The sequence below is a fragment of the Eucyclogobius newberryi genome, unplaced genomic scaffold (assembly GCF_026437365.1).
Source record: "Eucyclogobius newberryi isolate DKJ021-1_F unplaced genomic scaffold, fEucNew1.0.hap1 SCAF_6, whole genome shotgun sequence".
In the NCBI taxonomy this organism is placed as follows: Eukaryota; Metazoa; Chordata; class Actinopteri; order Gobiiformes; family Gobiidae; genus Eucyclogobius; species Eucyclogobius newberryi.
This window is the reverse complement of record NW_027316278.1, coordinates 4,954,316-4,975,689: the sequence shown is the minus strand read 5'-3', so window position 1 is coordinate 4,975,689 and position 21,374 is coordinate 4,954,316. Positions and strand designations below refer to the sequence as shown.

General features: G+C 44.2%; 1 protein-coding gene across 1 annotated transcript; it reads left to right on the top strand.

The window, feature by feature from the left end:
* Positions 1-314: 314 nt before the first annotated feature.
* cnot6l (CCR4-NOT transcription complex, subunit 6-like) lies at positions 315-21,059 on the top strand. Its single transcript, XM_072433064.1, has 12 exons — positions 315-441; positions 3,152-3,273; positions 8,830-9,016; positions 9,916-10,001; positions 11,272-11,361; positions 11,475-11,543; positions 12,563-12,720; positions 13,893-14,047; positions 14,297-14,448; positions 15,495-15,719; positions 16,604-16,797; positions 17,944-21,059. The coding sequence occupies exons 2-12, from the start codon at positions 3,162-3,164 to the stop codon at positions 18,151-18,153; spliced, it is 1,638 nt and encodes a 545-aa protein (XP_072289165.1). The 5' UTR covers positions 315-441; positions 3,152-3,161; the 3' UTR covers positions 18,154-21,059.
* Positions 21,060-21,374: the final 315 nt, after the last annotated feature.

The following is a 21,374-nucleotide window of genomic DNA, read 5'->3' as shown; positions in this document are numbered from 1 at the left end:
TATGTGCTATAGTGGTCTGTAAGGCTAACTTTACCACCGGTCACAAACATATTTATTTATCTTGTGTAAATGTATTTAATGTAGAATATGGTCATCAAAATTACTATTTGAGTTCAAATATGTCCAATATTAAAATATACAACACATATTTTGTGTCTGAAGTGAAAAATATGTTTTTAGAAAGTTAAAGTTACTTTAAATAACGTGATTATCGTTTTAAATTGTATTGTGTTTATTGAGTTGATAAAATACAGTGACGTCATTTTGAAGCTGAAGGTGAAAAAGTTTTGGTGTCGGTCACGCGCACGCAGAGTCGCTCACGCACGAGCGGAAGTGCGTTTGTTGTTCTTCCTGTTTGGAGTCTGTCAGAGCGCACCGGACTCGGGCTGCATGTCGCCACTCTGCCCCCCGTGAACCGCGCTCTGCCGCCGCCGAATGACGGTAAGCCTCTGCCCGGAGCGAAGACAGCCCTCTGCGGCCTGTGTCTGCGCTCGTCCCCGGTCCTGTTTCACCGGGGACCCGCTCTGTTCGGACCCCGGCACAGCGCGTCCCGACGCCGCTGCGCCGAGTGTTCACAGCGCGGCGCCTGACTTGAACCGACCCGCTGTTCACCCGCTGTTCACCCGCTGTTCACCCGCTGTTCACCCGCTGTTCACCCGCTGTTCACCCGCTGTTCTGCCGCTGTTCTGCCGCGTCTGTCCGCAGCTCTGCTCCTCTCACGGTCCCACAGGCGCAGAAGTTAAAAATAGTCCGTTGCGGAGCTTGATCTTTTGGATCCGAGCGCGCGGCGTAAATGTCAGTCCTGGACCCGGCGCTATGTTTGGACTCTCAGCTGCTCCAGCATGTGCAGGCGGAGGCGCATGCGCAGTCAGGCTGTGTCACATGTGGTGGCACAGGCTGTTTCACATGTGCAGTCAGGCTGTGGCACAGGCTGTGGCACATGTGCAGTCAGGCTGTGGCACATGTGGTGGCACAGGCTGTGTCACATGTGCAGTCAGGCTGTGGCACAGGCTGTGGCACATGTGCAGTCAGGCTGTGGCACATGTGGTGGCACAGGCTGTGTCACAGGCGCAGTCAGGCTGTGGCACAGGCTGTGGCACATGTGCAGTCAGGCTGTGGCACATGCGCAGTCGGGCTGTGGCACATGCGCAGTCGGGCTGTGGCACATGCGCAGTCGGGCTGTGGCACATATGCAGTCGGGCTGTGGCACAGGCTGTGGCACAGGCGCAGTCAGGCTGTGGCACAGGCTGTGGCGCCTGTGCAGACAGCAATGTGCTACTGCCTTAGCAACTTAGCTGCGAGAGCTAACGGGAAACTATGGAAAGTAACGTCTCTAAACTGAGCTGTGGCTTTGCGATTATCATATTTTTTCATAGTTTTGGCCATGCGACTTATATGTGACATTATTTGTTATTTTCACACTGACAACCACAAGAGGGCGCTCTAGGCTCTAAGCGACGCAGAAGAAGAATCTGCACTTCCTCTTCCTCTGGAGTTTGTGGAGTTGTTTAGAAGTGACACAGAGGAAGAAGAATTCAGTGGATTTAGTGATTTGGGGTAAAACTGATGCTTTGCTAAACTTGTTAGCATGTTCTTTATGCTATAGTTATCTGAATAACTGTTCATATGTTACGTTAACATACCAGACACTTACCACAGTTCTGTCTGTGCCTCATGTAGCTGAAGGTGTTAGCGTTAGCATACGTCATGTAGCTGAAGGTGTTAGCGTTAGCATACGTCATGTAGCTGAAGGTGTTAGCGTTAGCATACGTCATGTAGCTGAAGGTGTTAGCGTTAACATACGTCATGTAGATGAAGGTGTTAGCGTTAGCATACGTCATGTAGCTGAAGGTGTTAGCGTTAACATACGTCATGTAGATGAAGGTGTTAGCGTTAGCATACGTCATGTAGCTGAAGGTGTTAACGTTAGCATACGTCATGTAGCTGAAGGTCTTAGCGTTAGCATACGTCATGTAGCTGAAGGTGTTAGCGTTAGCATACGTCATGTAGCTGAAGGTGTTAGCGTTAGCATACGTCATGTAGCTGAAGGTGTTAGCGTTAGCATACGTACACCTATTCACCATGTTCTCTCTGTTATTATTTTAAACTACATTTCAAGGGGAAATGTCTGTTCTTGGATTTGATCAAATACATTTCCCCCAAAAATGCGACTTACGTATGTTTTTTTTACAAGACTTGCGGCTGTTTTTCTTTCGTGCATTCAAAACGCTCTGAACTGAAGTGTGACTAACTCATGTTTACCTCCTGCTCCTTGTGCTTCTTGTGCGCTTACACACTTTTCAGAAAACGCACACTTCGGTCACGTTTGGGGAGCGAGTGTTGGGACGGGGCCGATTTACACTCCACCGACACACTTTTAAGTTTAAACCATGTTTGGACTAAATAAAGGTGTTTTATGGTCTTATTGTGTGTCAGGTCAGAACTGTTGTGTCATTTATGTGGAGTCTGGCTCTTGTTTACAGTCTGGTTGCTATGGTAACAGCTATGGAATCACCTCTGTGTCTTATCTGTGCTCACGTCCAACCAGGAAGTACAATTATAAACTTTACACAAACGGATCAAACTGGGACAAACGGGCAAAATGTTGAGTCAAATCTGAAATATAATTGTGTTCAGTGCGTTTTAGAGAAATGTGTGTTTAACCCGTCGTACGGACACTTAGACACTAAATAAAAGCGACTTTATTTTGTGCAGGCTTTTAGCTAGAGGCCCGTCTTCCCGTAATTTGGACAGGCATTTTATTAATAAATCTTATAAAAAAAGGGAATATTATCATTAAATCGGGCCGGGAAGCGTTTGACAATAATCCGCCATCACAGTTTACTGTTTACAAGTGAAAATGTGCATGCTGCGCTCTGATTGGTTAAGGCAATTTGTGTGCTTGGCTCTGATTGGCTGCCGAGCCGTGGTCCGAAGAATGCCGAAGCTACTCGTTTTTTTCGCCCAGTCGGCCCCCGAACCCCCGGACACAATTACTTGGACGGGGTGTTTTCAAATCCTATCTAAAAGCCGGAGTGAAATGCATTGTGGGGGATCTTCGCGTCGCTCCGCTAAACTGCAGACCTCAGCGGCTCGTCGGGTGTCGGGACTGAAGGTATTATGAGTGAATTTTGATTGTTTTTTCTTTCAGAATACCAGTAATGCCAAAGGAAAAATATGAGCCCCCCGACCCGCGCAGGTGCTACTCCATCATGGCGGCCGACGAGGTGGCCAGCGGGAAGAAGTCCCAGTGGGCGGAGCTTGAGATCTCAGGTTTGTACTCAAGATTTAATCCTCTTCATTGAGCGTCTCCTTATGATGTCATAAAGTAGACACTATATGTTGTATTTTAGGATTGTAGGAGCTTTGACACGTTTCAACTCCTTAACACAAGTTTTATCTCTTTACGATCGTTTTCACCGTCTTATTGCTGCTGTTGCTTTACACATGCCTTTTTACATACTTTACTTTTACATACCAGAATATTTTTCAATATTTGCAAAAGTAAATTGCTAATGCTAACGCTCACGCTACAGGGAGGAGGGGGTGCAGCCGGGTCACCGAGGCTCTCTTCCCCTTTCTCCCTGCTCAGGTCTGCGTTCAGCAGGACAAACAACAAGTTGAGTCGCAAAACTACGCAATCATCAACTGTGAATTACTGAGCATCGTTGGTATGACGCAAAACGCAGCAGAAAACATGGCCGGGCGGGAAGGTGGCCGTGCGGAATGAATGAATTGATTGGAAATTTTCAACAACTCATGTAGTACTCTGACACACGTGTTACACACATGCAGTACTTTCACACAAATGCAGTACCTTTTCCACAAATTTTGCACATTACACTTCTTTACAAAACTAAACTACATGTTGTTGTTGTTGTTGTTGTTTAATGGCGGTTGGCATCCAATTGTTGCATTACCGCCAGACTTTATTCCTTAGACTTTTCGTAGTCCTCAGACTGTCGTAGTCCGTAAAAGTACTCCTTCCATTGCTTTGGTGTTACAAAGCCCATGAGGTCATGATATGTCTTTGTGACTAGAATAGTTGTTGTTGTTTCAGAGAAAGTCTGACGGTATTGTAACACTACGAAAAGTCTGAGGAACAAAGTCTGGCGGTAATGCAACAATTGGATGCCAACCACCATAAAACAACAACAACAACAACAACAACAACAACAGGCTTTAGGGAGACTCTTCTTCATCTTCCTCTCCTTCTTTGACGTTCGGTGCTTCCACCGTACAGCTTTATTCTTTAGGCTTCATTCTATAGGCTTTAATATGTCCACTGATGTCGCTGCTTGGTAGCCGTGCGTCTACGAGACTGGACGAGGACAGGAGACCACTGTTGTGTTGTTGTTGTGTTGTTGTTGTTGTTGTTGTTTTATGGCGGTTGACATCCGAGTGTTGCATTACCGCCAGACTTTATTCCTTAGACTTTGTTGTTGTTGTTGTTGTTGTTGTTGTTGTTTTATGGCGGTTGACATCCGAGCGTTGCATTACCGCCAGACTTTATTCCTCAGACTTTGTCGTAGTCCTCAGACTCCTTAGACTTTGTTTTGTGTTACATTGCCACCAGACTTCTTTAGACGTTCTTCTTCCATTACTTTGGGGTTTCAAAGCCCATGAGTTCAAAGCTCGTTAGAACATCTTCTTCCTCCACATCCTCGGAGGATGGAGGTGTACATGTGTGTAGTAAAGGCCATATGTTCCGCCGCCCCTGCGTTGCTTTAAGTGCCAGCGCTTTGGGCATATTGCAGCGGTCTGTAGAGGGAAGCAAAGATGTGGTAAATGTGCAGGAGACCACGAGTATGGGAAGTGTGACGTGGGTGCAAAACTGAAGTGCTGTAACTGTGGGGAAGAACATAGCTCTGCCTTCGGGGGATGCAGGTTTAGCAAAAGAGCTGCTGAGGTGCAGAAAATAAAGGTTTCTCAAGGTATATCCTATGCAGATGCAGTCAAGAAAGTTTCAAGTAACGAGTTTAGAGTAAATACAGAGAGGGGAGCCAGCGCTGCTCCCAGCCAGGGCGAAATGAGAAAGGCCAGCGTGGCTCCCAAGAAGTGTGAAGGTTTCAAGAGTGGAGGTCCCAAGTGTGCAGGTTCCAGAATTAATGAGAATACCCTGGTTGTGGATAGAGAGGATTTTGTACTCTTTATGGTGGATGTTGTAAACTGTGCTGCTCAGACTCAAAGCAGAACTGAAAGGATCAGGATCATTGCTAAAGCTGCAGGGAGATTCCTTGGAACAAAGGAGCTTGATTGGGCAGATATAGAAAACAGGCTAAAGGCGCTAAATGGGAGTCGGAGTGATGGGGGTCTGCTTGTGGGGAGTCAGAGTGATCAGAGTGACGAGATGGGGGTGGGGGTGGTCTCCTGTCCTCGCCCAGTCTCGTAGACGCACGGCTACCAAGCGGCGACATCAGTGGACATATTAAAGCCTATAGAATGAAGCCTAAAGAATAAAGCTGTACGGTGGAAGCACCGAACGTCAAAGAAGGAGAGGAAGATGAAGAAGAGTCTCCCTGGAATAAAGCCGGTTGGTCTCTGAAACAACAACTACTATTCTAGTCACAAAGACGTATCATGACCTCATGGGCTTTGTAACACCAAAGCAATGGAAGGAGTACTTTTACGGACTACGACAGAGTCTGAGGACTACTGTGCTGCTCAGACTCAAAGCAGAACTGAAAGGATCAGGATCATTGCTAAAGCTGCAGGGAGATTCCTTGGAACAAAGGAGCTTGATTGGGCAGATATAGAAAACAGGCTAAAGGCGCTAAATGGGAGTCGGAGTGATGGGGGTCTGCTTTTGGGGAGTCAGAGTGATCAGAGTGACGAGATGGGGGTGGGGGTGGTCTCCTGTCCTCGTCCAGTCTCGTAGACGCACGGCTACCAAGCAGCGACATCAGTGGAAATATTAAAGCCTATAGAATGAAGCCTAAAGAATAAAGCTGTACGGTGGAAGCACCGAACGTCAAAGAAGGAGAGGAAGATGAAGAAGAGTCTCCCTGGAATAAAGCCGGTTGTTGTCTGAAACAACAACAACTATTCTAGTCACAAAGACATATCATGACCTCATGGGCTTTGTAACACCAAAGCAATGGAAGGAGTACTTTTACGGACTACGACAGAGTCTGAGGACTACGACAAAGTCTGAGGAATAAAGTCTGGCGGTAATGCAACACTTGGATGCCAACCGCCATAAAACAACAACAACAACAACAACAACAAAGTCTGGCGGTAATGCAACACTCGGATGCCAACCGCCATAAAACAACAACAACAACAACAACTACGACAAAGTCTGAGGAATACAGTCTGGCGGTAATGCAACACTTGGATGCCAACCGCCATAAAACAACAACAACAACAACAACAATAAAGTCTGGCGGTAATGCAACGCTCGGATGCCAACCGCCATAAAACAACAACAACAACAACGACAGCACTGGAGGTCAAAGCACTGGAAGAACAACTTTTAGGACTACGACAAAGTCTGGGGAATAAAGTCTGGCGGTAATGCAACACTTGGATGCCAACCGCCATAAAACAATAACAACAGCAACAACAGTCTAAGGAATAAAGTCTGGCGGTAATGCAACACTCGGATGCCAACCGCCATAAAACAACAACAACTTTATTCTTGTTTGGCCCGAGCCATGGAATGGAATGTTCATTCCATGTAATGCTGGAGTCTATTGTTCTGCCCCCGGGGGCGTGGAGTCTGAACATGAAGAATAGGAATAAGAAACCAGGGGAAGAACAATAGACTCGAGCACTTGAGCACTGGGGTCAAGGGTCAGGTGACTTCCTTGTAATAAGTACTGGATTAGTGACATCTGCTGGGTTCATTCTGAAGTGAAGACTGAGTGTGTGTACTTCACTGCTTCTTCTATTTTGTTTATTTTTTATACTTGCAAAAGCCAAAAAAATACATATATTCATTATTAGAAAAATAATGTTCAGGTCTATGTGGATCTAAAATTATATAAGATTTTATGTAAAACTACTGGCAACTGAGGGTTTTTTCATGTATTCTCTGTACTTTGAGTCAAGTACACTTTAGAAGGTTTTTTTTCTGGACCAGAGTTTGTTTTTCTTACCTGAAAGTTTGAACTGCTTCAAACCCCTCGTCGCTGGATTGAGGACGAAATAGAAATATGGAAACACGCCCACCACACTATAAACCAGGACGAGGGGGACGTTTCACTCTCGCACACCTGAGAGACTGTCCTGAAGAGGTAGGACTGTAAGTGGCGGTGTTGCCCTGCCTTGGTCTGATCCGGGCGTGTTCACGTCCTCCAGAGGCACTTGTCCTTCAGTTGGTTAGCATGTGGCTAATTTACCGAGGATACATTAGTGCCTTGAACCGGTGAATTTACCCATAATGCACCGTGATGATTTTAGAAGGTAAAAAATGGCCCTGTTTTACTTTTGAATCGACGCCTTATGTTGTCAAATGACGGTTTAAACTGTCAGAAAAGTGTAAACTGTGTTCTCAACGGCACGTCGCACATTGATGACATCACAGAGGGATTCAGCTCTACTTCCTGTAGAAGTATTATTTTTCTAAATTTCTTCCTAAACTACAACTTAACCGAAATAAAAGCTATGTTGAATATTTACCACAGATGCCCTCCCACCAAACTAATTCAGAATGAAAAGAAACAGGAGAAACTTTATATGGACTTTACGTTTCAAATGTACAACACATGCAAACTATACCATTGTTATATGAATAAAACCTCCCTTAAAGTAAATACATGAATAATTAAAAAAGATAAAATAAATCCCCAAACAAATAAACAAAATAATGATATTGTTTTATTCATGTATTTATTTGCTCATTGTTTTTTTAAAAATTGGAAAAATAAAAAAAATACAAATAAGAAAAATTAAGGCGAGTGTCCTGCCTACTGCGGTAGGACACTCGCCTCGGACTGGAAGTAACTGACACCTGAACCCGCTTAAGTCACCTGACGAGACACGCCCTGGAAACATCACATGACCCTGAAGAAGAGCGAGCAGTGGAACGTGACAAACAAACAAACAAACAAACTCTGGTCTGACAAAAGAACCTTTTAAATAACCCCTAACCCTAACCCATAAAGATCACACACAGTAGAACGCTCGTGTACATGGCGTTCTAGTGGTTTTAGTGTGTGTGACGTGTCTGTGCCCGTGTGACGTGTCTGTGCCCGTGTGACGTGTCTGTGCCCGTGTGACGTGTCTGTGCCCGTGTGACGTGTCTGTGCCCGCGTGACGTGTCTGTGCCCGCGTCGCCCGTGTGACGTCTCTGTGCCCGTGTGACGTGTCTGTGCCCGTGTGACATCTCTGTGCCCGCGTGACGTGTCTGTGCCCGCGTGACGTGTCTGTGCCCGCGTGACGTGTCTGTGCCCGCGTGACGTGTCTGTGCCCGCGTCGCCCGTGTGACGTGTCTGTGCCCGTGTGACGTGTCTGTGCCCGTGTGACGTGTCTGTGCCCGTGTGACGTGTCTGTGCCCGTGTGACGTGTCTGTGCCCGCGTGACGTGTCTGTGCCCGCGTCGCCCGTGTGACGTCTCTGTGCCCGTGTGACGTGTCTGTGCCCGTGTGACATCTCTGTGCCCGCGTGACGTGTCTGCCCGCGTGACGTGTCTGTGCCCGCGTGACGTGTCTGTGCCCGCGTGACGTGTCTGTGCCCGCGTCGCCCGTGTGACGTGTCTGTGCCCGCGTGACGTGTCTGTGCCCGCGTGACGTGTCTGTGCCCGCGTGACGTGTCTGTGCCCGCGTGACGTGTCTGTGCCCGCGTAACGTGTCTGTGCCCGTGTGACGTGTCTGTGCCCGCGTCGCAGGTCGCGTGCGCAGCCTGAGCAGCTCCCTCTGGACCTTCACCCACCTCACGGCGCTCCACGTCCAGGACAACAACCTGAGCCGCCTGCCGCCCGACATCGCCCGCCTGCCACACCTCGTCTACCTGAACCTGTCGTCCAACAAGCTGCGCAGCCTGCCCGCCGAGATGGGCAACATGGTGTCTCTCAGGTAAAAGTAGTGTACGCAGAGCCCCGCCGCGCTCAAAAATAGATCCGAGTACAAAAGTAAAAGTAGTGTACGCAGAGCCCCGCCGCGCTCAAAAATAGATCCGAGTACAAAGGTAAAAGTACTGTACGCAGAGCCCCGCCGCTGTCGAAAATAGATTGTTTGAATGTTTTTAAAGCATTTTTTTCTCTCTACAAACTTGTCCATGTTCTTACTTTACCTCCAATAATTACACAATATTTCGTCATTTTACATCAGTTAAAGGCGCTGCACCTGATTTTTTTTTTATTGCATAACTAGTTCATTTTAAACTCTTCACAGCTCCACATGTGTCGCTCACTTTCCCAATGCGTTCTGAACATCCTAAATACCGTATTTTCCGGACTATAAGTTGCACCTTTTTTCATAGTTTTTGCCGGGGTGCGACTTATACTTATATTTATACTTATATACTTATACTCGGGAGCGACTTATATGTGATATTAGTTTTTATTTTCACACTTGCAACCGCATTTCACACTCCAGTGCGACTTATATGTTTTTTTCTTCTCTATTATGCATTTTTTGGCTGGTGCGACTTATACTCCGGAAAATACTGTATTCGCCGCGATGATTGATTTGATGATTGATTTAAGGAGCACTTTTCATGAGTTTCAGAGCCCAGAGCGAGTTTTGTCATCCCGAGTAAAGCTAACAAACATTAGCATGCTAACAAACACTAGCATGCAAAACGGTTCACGTTTCAAAACATGGAAAATTAGGTACACAGCCAGTGGTTTTGCACAACTTCTTTGACCTAAACACGTGTTGTCCTCGCTCCTGGGCACACGGAAAGTCAGGTTTATCCAAATTAGAACCGTGAATTTGACAAACCGAGGATATTTTGTGCTCTGTTTTTGCAGGGAATTGCTTTTAAACAACAATCTTTTACGAGTCCTGCCTTATGAACTCGGGAGGCTTTTCCAGCTTCAGACTCTCGGACTCAAAGGTGAGATTAAGAGACGACTGAATCTGAATTAAAACATTTAGAGGAGAATTATTTGCCATTCAACTAAACTTTCCCCGAGCTCCAGATCTTTTCGAAGAGCGCTGTAAAATATAAAAGGCTCCACCAACATTGCAGAATTAAACTTGCGATTTGCTCCTAAATTGAGCCAATCTTTTATGTCTAAATCAATAATTAAGAGCCTTAAGTGGATTAGTTTATGTCGTTTCCTCTGCTTTTTTAGCTGCTGCAAATAAAACAATGTATTTAGGCAAAGGACGCGGAATTCAATTATAAATAAATGTAAATTGCTACGAAAGGGTCCCGGCGACTTAACAAAGAACTGAGCTCCGTATTCTTGTTTTATATTATTGTATTATACAGTTCTCTGAGTTTATTGTGTGATATTTTACACTTTGATCCATTTTATTATTACTCTTTTAATATTTACAACCTCTGGATTTAATTAAACGTGTCAGATGAAAAGAGGATTCACTCTTCTTCTTCCTACTCCATTTATAACAAACTGAACTGTACTGACTCTATTCTTTAATTGTTGTCCATTTTGCTATGATTGAATCTGCATTTTGAAACATTTTATTTGGACTGAAAGCATTTGAAAGCATTTGAAACCAACTAATTGGTTTCTGACAAAGCAAAGATTACATCAAAGTGACGCAGGAAAAACTATCTAAACACTAAAATGTTTATTTCAATGTTTTGTCTTGAAGTTTAATCAAAATGTCCTTAAGTCGCACCTTTTTTAAAATTCTGTTTTTCTGCAAACATAATTTACATTTACTGGGTGAAAAAAAATATGGATATTTATATTTTTGCGTGTTTTTAATGAAAAAAACATTTTTTACTGTAAATATACTCCATCTTTTGCTTCATCTCGCTCAAAATTGGCAAAAATCTCATTCTGCTAAACAAAAGACGTAGATGTATAACCCGGCTCAAAATAAATGTATGTTTTTTTAAATTATTATTATATTTCTGTTACATATGATTCACTTTTTTTTCTTGTCATTTCTTTTGATTATTCACATGTGAGTAAAGTGAAAAAAACACAATAAATTGCAAAAATAATAATAATAATAAATAAAATGATAATAATAAATAGTGTAATGATAAAAAAAAATCTGATATTCACAGCCTTTTTTCGTCGAAACAACTAATTGAAAAATCAGAAGAAAAATAATTTTAACAAAATTTTTTTCATTTTTCTTAATATTCAAATATACATGCTTCAGCTTTTTCTGTTTTACACCAGGAAACCCTCTGTCCCAGGACATTTTAAACCTGTACCAGGAGTCGGACGGGACCAGGAAGCTGCTCAACTACATGCTGGACAACCTGGCAGGTGAGCTCAGGTGACGTGTGGCGCTCCATCCATATTTAACCAGCTTTTACCGTAAACGCAGACACGCCCTTTTGTTCGGGTCACGGCTCACAAGCTCGTCCTTTGTGTCACAGTTCACCCCGAGCAGCTCCCACAGAGGCCCTGGGTCACTCTGAGGGACCGCGACCAAATCAACTCCACAGGTACAAACTATACTCAAGGTACACCTGAAAATGTAATGAGAAACTGTCAAATGATGGAAGCAATATCCAGCTATTTATTTGTTTATGTATTTATTATTATAATTATTATTATTATTAATTTAATTTTAATAATGTTATATTTTTTATTTGTTTTATCTACTTATTTATTTATTTTAATTATTTATTTATTTATTTTATCTATTTTATTTATTTATTGTGTTTTTTATTTCATCTATTTCATTTTATTCATTTTTCTTTTCTTTTATTTCTTTTATTTATTTTATTTCTTTTATTTCTTTTATTTATTTTTATTTATTTTATTTATTTTATTTATTTTATTTATTTTATTTATTTTATTTATTTTATTTATTTTTGTTTACATTCTATTATTTTATTTTTTATGTATTTATATTAATATTTATTTTATTTTTATGTTTTTATTAATTAATAAATAGCCTTGAACAAATGTTAATATGCCCGATTACAGCTACAAAGTTCATTTACCTCCACAGTCCCTCATCCAGGATAATAAGGCAGCACATATCAGAGTTTGACTTTAGCCGCAGTTTGAGTTTTAAAGCTTAATAATAGTGAGGAAGTGACTTGTGCTTTTTTTCAAACATGAACATGATTTCCTGTCAAAGACCTTTAGACGGAGCGCTTCAATAAATTAAATTCACCGCATTAGATGATCCATGAAGCAGAGCAAGCAAACATCATATAAACTGTATATTTATATATATATATATATATATATATATATATATATTTTTTTTTTAGCAATCAACAATATTTAAACCGCCACACATTTACGGACTCAGTTGCAAAAGCTCGTTTGAGAGGACGTTTCATGGCTGTACCTCATATTGCTGTTTGCATTAAATACATAAGATCGCATGATTCAGCTGCTGCTCTGAAGTATAAGTGAGGATTAAACATGATCATTTGACTTGTCAATGGGTAAATTAATGGTTGCCGACGGCGACCCGGGCTCTGATGCTGGACTGTTGTTCCTTCAGCCGTGTTCTCCGTCATGTGCTACAACGTCCTGTGCGACAAGTACGCCACGCGCCAGCTCTACGGCTACTGCCCGTCCTGGGCCCTGAGCTGGGAGTACAGGAAGAAGGGCATCATGGAGGAGATCACCCACTGCGACGCCGACATCATCAGCCTGCAGGTGGCGCACACACACACACACGCACACGCACACACACGCACACAACCACACGCACACAACCACACGCACACAACCACACGCACACAACCACACGCACACAACCACACACCTACACGCACACACACACAACCACACACCTACATGCATGCACGCACACACGTACACACGCACACACACACACACACACACACACACACACAACCACACACCTATACACCTACACACATGCACACACACACACACCTACACACACACACACACGCACGCACACACATGCACACACACACACCTACACACATGCACACACACACAGGGTCATCGTGTTCAGAACTGTCCCTGCCCTCAATGGCACACAGTGGTTACTCTTATTGTTTGTATTGTATTTTCTGTAGCATTTTATCACTTGTGTTATGGTGACAGGCCTCGTATACTAAAGTACTAACAGCATATGCACTGTACAAATGTCTTAACGCCGTACTATCCAGAGACATTGGCCTCAGTCAACACACTTTATAATCCTGAACAAACTGAACAGAATGTACCGTAACTGAGGAAGCACGAGTCTCATCTGCGCTGCCAAACGGAAAAGTGTAAGTGGAGTTTATGACGTTAGAACGTCTGCTCTTAGAGTCACTAAAGAACACATACTAAAGAGTTCTCACTGTGTTCTCACTGTGTTCCTCTTCACAAACTCGGCTGGAGCACATTTAGCTTCATTCACAGTTTGATAAAGTTCTCTCCCCTCCGAGCATTAGAAACACTCCGTTCTGAATCTCCTCCATAACTGACCTTCACCCGTCTAATCACGATCAGGACAACTGCGTTCTGAGACCAGGAAGTGAGAGGCCAGCTTGAAATGCGCTGAAATATTGATATTAAACTGTGTGTAATTCCCTTTGCAGCCTGTAGATGGCACCAAAACTCAGTCAGTCACAGGGGGGAAACAGTAGAGATCCAAATGTTATTAATGTATATATATCTATATTTTGTTCTAAAGAGATGCCAAATTAAAGGTCATCGAGATCATGTTTAAAGGCTGATAACAATAGAACTAATGCACAATACGTTTCCTAAAGATGTTTACAGCGTGTCAACACTATTATGTCTCCATCTTGTGTGTCCTCTGGTCATAGTTGATCTCGGTTTGTATTGTAATGACTGCCTCTGTCCAGGAGGTGGAGACGGAGCAGTACTACACCTTCTTCCTGGAGACTCTGAAGGAGCGCGGCTACGACGGCTATTTCTGCCCCAAGTCTCGGGCCAAACTGGTGTCGGAGCAGGAGCGCAAACATGTGGACGGCTGTGCGGTGTTCTTCAAGACCGACAAGTGAGTGTAGAGGAGGCATCGTGTAGTCGTACATTTATCAGCCAACAATGTATCAATGTGGGGCCTTATAACGTGTCAGTTATAGCGTGTATATTATTATTATTATACAATTTTTGTTGTTGTTGTTTGTGTATTTACCGCCACCTACTGTACGTCTTCAAAGTATGTGTTTTATGCTGTACCGTTAAAAAAAGAGTGAGAAAAACGAAGCCCTATAAGATGTAAATCCTTCTCTTCTCTGTCGTCCAGGTTCACTCTGGTGCAGAAACACACGGTGGAGTTTAACCAGGTTGCCATGGCGAACTCCGAGGGGTCCGAGATCATGCTGAACCGGGTCATGACCAAAGACAACATTGGGGTCGCTGTGGTGTTGGAGGTCAAGCAGGACGTCTTCTCTTCAGGTGCAGGCTCCTTATCTCTGCAGGACACGCATTTCACAGAGAAGTGTACCTCAACCCTAACCTCATCATCAACCTTAACCTAAACCTCATCATCAACCTTAACCTCAACCTTAACCTCAACCTCAACCTTAACCTCATCATCAACTTTAACCTCAACCTCAACCTTAACCTCATCATCAACTTTAACCTCAACCTTAACCTGAACCTCAACCTTAACCTCATTATCAACCTGAACCTTAAAGGAAATAATAGAGTTTTTTGCGGCCAACCTTAGTCTCATATCCTGGTGCGTGGACAGCCGAGTAGTTCTCCCACATGTCAATCATTCCCTGCGTGCTGCTGCACACCTGCAGCCTCGTCCCCATTGCAGCACGTTTCCCTGGTTACACATGTGTGGTTGATTTGCCGGTGTGTGTTTAGTGAGTTCCTTCAGTTACAGTACAAACATGACACAGAGAAAGACTGAGTTCAAGCTCAGACGAGACGGAAATCTGCAAAGATGAGAGATGATGCGATCCGTCGTGCTAACAAACAAACGCACGAGTAGAGGCGGAGCTGTTGGTGCTCACGCATGAGGTTTGATGGGAGGCGGCCTCTCGGAACGAACAGGAGGGTGGGGCTGAGTGTGCACATGCAAAAGGGACTAACAGTCGCTTGAGTTCTCAACTCGGCAAAAAATCCTCTATTATTCCTTTAACCAAACACACACCGATACAAACATGCACCGATTTTTAGAAATGCTCTCCAAATTGAAGAGTCTTTTAAACGCAGGATGTCTCAGAGACGCTTGCAAATTCTGACTTGTCTCAGCTCAGTTTTAAACTATATGTATTAGGGAATGTTGTGACGAACGCAACCTACACGTTTGCGAATGCCAGCAAGAATATATTTTAATATTTGGAAATAATCGTTATTCCATTATTCTCCAGTCCTTTGTATTTACTCGGTTTATTCAAGCAAAAACAACAATTCAAAGTTTGGAGAAAGGCCACGGCGTGATTTCAGTGGTAAATATGGTTCTCATAATTGTGTGGTGTTGTTTCCAGGCCTGAAGCCGTCCACCGAGCGGCAGCTGATCCTCGTGGCCAACGCCCACATGCACTGGGACCCCGAGTTCTCCGACGTCAAGCTCATCCAGACCATGATGTTTCTGTCTGAGCTGAAGAGCATCCGGGAGCGCGCCTCTGTGGCCTCCGACCCCGCCGCCGCCCCCGACCCCTCCGCCATCCCCATCGTGCTCTGCGCCGACCTCAACTCACTGCCGGACTCGGGTAAGGCCGAGGTGGCACACGCGAAATACGTTTAGATGTTCCTGTAGTATTCAAGGGTGTCAGTCGCCGCCATGTTGAAGACGCCGCGCCGCTGTTAGCCATGAAAAACAGAGCTTAAAAGTGAAAAGTCAAAGGGTTTATACTTGAAGAAAACAAACACCACCTTCTGCACCGGACACGCCCTCTGCACCAGACACGCCCTCAAAGCTTTCAAGAGCACGAACTTTGTGTCTGATCCTTAAATGTAACACCCAGACAGTTGGAAATGAGGCCGTTAAAACTGTCTGCAGTAGACTAACATTCATTAGCATAGCCACTAGCATTAGCTGCTAACGACCTGAAACGAACAGCTCAGCCTCAGTCTGGAGTGACCTCTGTAGGTCCACTGGTCCCTCCTGACCACAGTCACACATTTGTGGATGTGACAGAAAAGAAAGAATCCTTTGTTTTGAGACTTTTTGCTGGCTCCGCCCACAGTGAGCATGCAGCATTTGTCCTCCAGATGGCAGTAGCAGCGAGTGTGTCACTTCACCTCAGACACATGAGTAGCACATTTTCACAAACCGGCGTAGAAGCTGAAACTGTCCGTGTAAATGTCCACAAAAGTTTGTTTGTCTCTGCTCTTAAGTGTCAGCGACAAAGCCCAGAACTTCTGTCTTCTTCAAGTATCAACCCGTTTACTTTTCACTTTGATGTGCTGTTTTTCATGACTATCTAACAGCGAGAGGCAGTGGCATGTGTGACCTCCCGTGAATGAAGATATCTAAGCTTTACTTTTGTACCCCTCAATGTTAAAAGGATTGTGTATATATAGTATTGAGTAAGGGAGTAACTTTTGTACGAGCTGTTCAAAAGCTAAGCCTCTTTCTCGTTGCCGGCGGCAGGTGTGGTGGAGTACCTGAGCAGCGGAGGAGTCGCCGATAACCACAAGGACTTCAAGGAGCTGCGCTACGAGGAGTGCCTGTCCAACTTCAGCTGCAACGCGGCGAGCGGCGACGGCAGCGTCACCCACGGCTTCCAGCTCAAGAGCGCCTACGAGAGCCTCATGCCCTTCACCAACTACACCTACGACTTCAAGGTACGTGAGCCTCATGCCCTTCACCAACTACACCTACGACTTCAAGGTACGAGAGCCTCATGCCCTTCACCAACTACACCTACGACTTCAAGGTACGAGAGCCTCATGCCCTTCACCAACTACACCTACGACTTCAAGGTATGAGAGCCTCATGCCCTTCACCAACTACACCTATGACTTCAAGGTACGAGAGCCTCATGCCCTTCACGAACTACACCTACGACTTCAAGGTACGAGAGCCTCATGCCCTTCACCAACTACACCTACGACTTCAAGGTACGAGAGCCTCATGCCCCTCACCAACTACACCTACGACTTCAAGGTACGTGCGCCTCATGCCCCTCACCAACTACACCTATGACTTCAAGGTACGTGAGCCTCATGCCCTTCACCGACTACACCTACGACTTCAAGGTACGTGAGCCTCATGCCCTTCACCAACTACACCTACGACTTCAAGGTACGAGAGCCTCATGCCCCTCACCAACTACACCTACGACTTCAAGGTACGTGCGCCTCATGCCCTTCACCAACTACACCTACGACTTCAAGGTATGAGAGCCTCATGCCCTTCACCAACTACACCTACGACTTCAAGGTACGAGAGCCTCATGCCCTTCACCAACTACACCTACGACTTCAAGGTACGAGAGCCTCATGCCCCTCACCAACTACACCTACGACTTCAAGGTACGTGCGCCTCATGCCCTTCACCAACTACACCTACGACTTCAAGGTATGAGAGCCTCATGCCCTTCACCAACTACACCTACGACTTCAAGGTACGAGAGCCTCATGCCCCTCACCAACTACACCTACGACTTCAAGGTACGTGCGCCTCATGCCCTTCACCAACTACACCTACGACTTCAAGGTACGTGCGCCTCATGCCCTTCACCAACTACACCTACGACTTCAAGGTATGAGAGCCTCATGCCCTTCACCAACTACACCTACGACTTCAAGGCGCACGTACCTTGAAGTCGTCAAACTTTACACAAAAGGTCAAACTTTACACAAACGATCAAAATGTTGATTGGAATCTGAAATATCATTGTGTTTTGGTGAAATGTGTGTTTAATCCGTCGTATGGACTTCAAGTGAACCTTAAACGTGACCTTAACACTTGTGCGTCTCGTTGTCCAGGGCGTGATCGACTACATCTTCATCTCGCGACCCCTGCTCTCCGTGCTGGGGCTCATGGGGCCCCTGGACTCTCAGTGGCTGCTGGACAATAACATCCTGGGCTGCCCCCACCCGCACATCCCCTCCGACCACTTCTGTCTGCTGGCCCAGCTGGAGCTCCGGCGCCCCCTACCTTCCTCCAGCCTCAACGGCATCCACGCTCACAGGTAGTGGGCGGCGCCGACCTGCCGCCGTCGCTGCCGCCTACAACGACGGGACTTTGTACAGAATCCATCCAATGCCGCACAGGAAGTCCAGGGCTGTGTCTGAAAACCGTGTGTTTGTGGTGGAACAAGTACACATGAAGGAGCCAAAAAGTACTCAAGTAAAAGTAAACGTATGACATGAAAAATCGACTTAAAGCAGAATTAAGCGACTTTGGCGATAGAGCTCCCCCTGCAGCTCTTTTTTGAAATTACACTTTCAGAGAACAGACGTAAAAGCTTCGTTTGTTGTAATAAGACGGTATAATCACAGAGAAAAACATTTAACACTGCCAAATATGAACAAAAAGGGCGAGGGTTTCTCAGGAGAGTTATCTTGAGCTCGTTTTCCGCCCAGAGGCAGCAGGGGGCGCCGACGGGCACTTCAAACGCCCCGAAAATACATATTTAGCCATCACGGCGACTCGCAAAGACGTGCAATAAGGTGAAAATGTTACTTGGTTCTGCTTTAAGTGACACAATTGAAGTACCCCTTTAAAAAATGTACTTTTAGAGCGAAAAGTAAAAGTGTTTCAGATGAGAATCACCAAAGCGTCGAAAGTATTACGGATTTGTCACCAGAAAAACGGCTGAAACAGTTTTCTTTTCTTATTTATTTGCGTATTTTTGTTTGCTCAAAGTTGGGACGTTAAACCCAAACTATGGACATGCTTTAAATAAAACCCCTAAGTACTTTTACTTTTTAGTCTTAAGTTAAAAAATGTAGTATTAAGTAGAATAAAGACACTCGAATGTAGCGAAGCAAAAGTAAAACCACTGTAAAAGTAAAGAACAGATACATACACATTTTATTTAAGTACTTTTTACTTTTGTACTTTGTTACTTTCCACCACCGGGTGTAAAAGTACCACAAGAATAATCAATTGTTGCGATTTTTAACTACGGTATTTAGACTGTTATTGTGGCTGTACACCATTAATTTTTCTTGTAATAAAATAAGATGTATTGGAAATCGGATCGCTGCTAATTATAGAACTTTTTAATTGTCCGTGAAACAGGAAGTGCGGGAAAAAGTTGCGAAAAGCGCGTTATAAATTAATCGCGTGAGTAACAAATTTAAAGATTAAATATTAAATTGTCCTAGATTTCACGGTAAAAAAAAAAATCAGGTACGGCGCCTTTAACCGATTTCTACCGGTCGTTCCCGGTAAACGCGCACAAATGTTACCGCGGAAAAACGAGCGTCGCGTTCATAGCCGACCGCCTCGTTTTTTTTTCCCGCGTCGCAGGATTCGTTAGCGTAACAGCCGGTTGATTATCATTTGGCGACGAGAGACGGCGGTTTCGGACACGGCCCTGAGACTCGCGCTCGCATTTTAAAACGACACTTTCATGTGAACACTACTTTTTTTTAAACGATGAATAACGCTACGCAAACGTATGGGAAACGAGTCCGAGAAACGCGGAAAAACAACTTTATATCAGCCTGAAGAGATCCAGAGGAGTGAAGTATCTGTTCAGCACAGCGACGCCCCCTTTAAGCTGTGGAATCATGATAAATGTGAGGATTAGAGCGCCCCCTACAGGTCGGACGACTCATTGACCTAAAGATGCAGTTAAGATAAATATATTTGAATTTTGCGGGGAAAAATATATAAAAATGTTGTAGGAAATAGGAGTTTGTAGGTTTATAATTTCACTTCCTGTTTGTAATAGATGACATCACACTAGGAAATTACCCAGCAAATACTGGGCCAAAACTCAACTAATAAATAAAAATATATGAGAGCGACTTTATTTTGTCGAATTCATGTTTAGAGTCAAAAAAGTTGTTTCGTTGTGTAAATTCTGCATAAACTTTGACTGGAATGAGTGTCCCTGGTGTGATGTCACTTCCTGTCCCTGGTGTGATGTCACTTCCTGTCATTTTCTACAGATTTTTCAGCGTTTTCTCCACAAATACCTGCTCGATTGGTGCTAAACTAAAATTTATTTGTACGACAGGTATAAATACACGGTATAAAGTCAAAATTAGAACATGGTAAAAACCCTTCATGGGCCTTTTAAATATGTCAGAATATTACGTTCGGCAGGAAGTATCCGCTCGTACTGCACCTGTTCGCCGAATAAATATTCACGTGCTAATTCCCGATGTTTACAAAGCAATATCCTGCCTTAACGAGCCGCTCTAAATTGGTACGAAATCAAAAAATGATGAGTATATTTTACGCCATTGCGCCTGAAACCATGAATATGCCTCAAGTCGTCTCTGCATCGAACGAAGAAGGAAACTTTCATCGTTTGAACCCGTCGCCCTCGGTTACGCCTCGGCCTCCGTTACGCTCCGTGTTTTTGTACATTTAACCGCACATCATTTCACTATGCACTTTCCTGAAAAACCAAACCATCTGTGACGACCGAAGTGAAGTAGTTTATGAGCAAAGAGACGTTTACGTAGTTTAGTGATCAAAATGTTTATTAAAATGTAGAAAACGCTGGGTTTGAACCGGCGTCTGCTGCCAAAACGGTGGCAGTTCTGAAAATTAGCGGAAACAATCATTAAGTTATGGATGGACTTTGCACACGACATTCTCATTCAGAATATGTGAGATTGTTTGCCTTAATTTAAGACAATAACTTGATATACAAGAGCTTTATCTTTGCCTGATTTGCACATGACCTCATCGCTGCCGGTACTTCACTCCTCTTGTGTGTTTCAGACAGAGCTTGTACAGTGTAAGCGGGCGTGGCCTCCATAAAGGATCTCTGGCGTTTTCAAGCTCGTGCTCGGATCATTTTTTGGTTGTTTTTATCAAACTCTGGGACGTTTTGTTTCTAAACGACATGCAGTCTTTGTACGATTGTTACAGTATTACAGACTTTTGGAGAAAATAAATGTTGTCATTAAAAGCATCGTGTGTGGTCTGGATTTCATGATTTTATTTCAGTTTATTGGCGGTTTCCATAAGCAGAAGTGAGCAAAGCTGCTAAGAATAAGTAGCCTATTTGTAGATTTTGACCATTGTCGAGTAGAAATTATAATAATGAGGGATTACACCAACAAATGATAATATAACATAACGTAACTTTTCTGTGCCAATAATGCAGTTAACCAAAAATGACATTCTCTTTTGTACAGACTTGTTCATATTAATAATGAATAATTGTGCCTACTCTAATGCATGTTTGTTTGTTTCAAATAATCAGACTAAAATGTACAAAAAACCG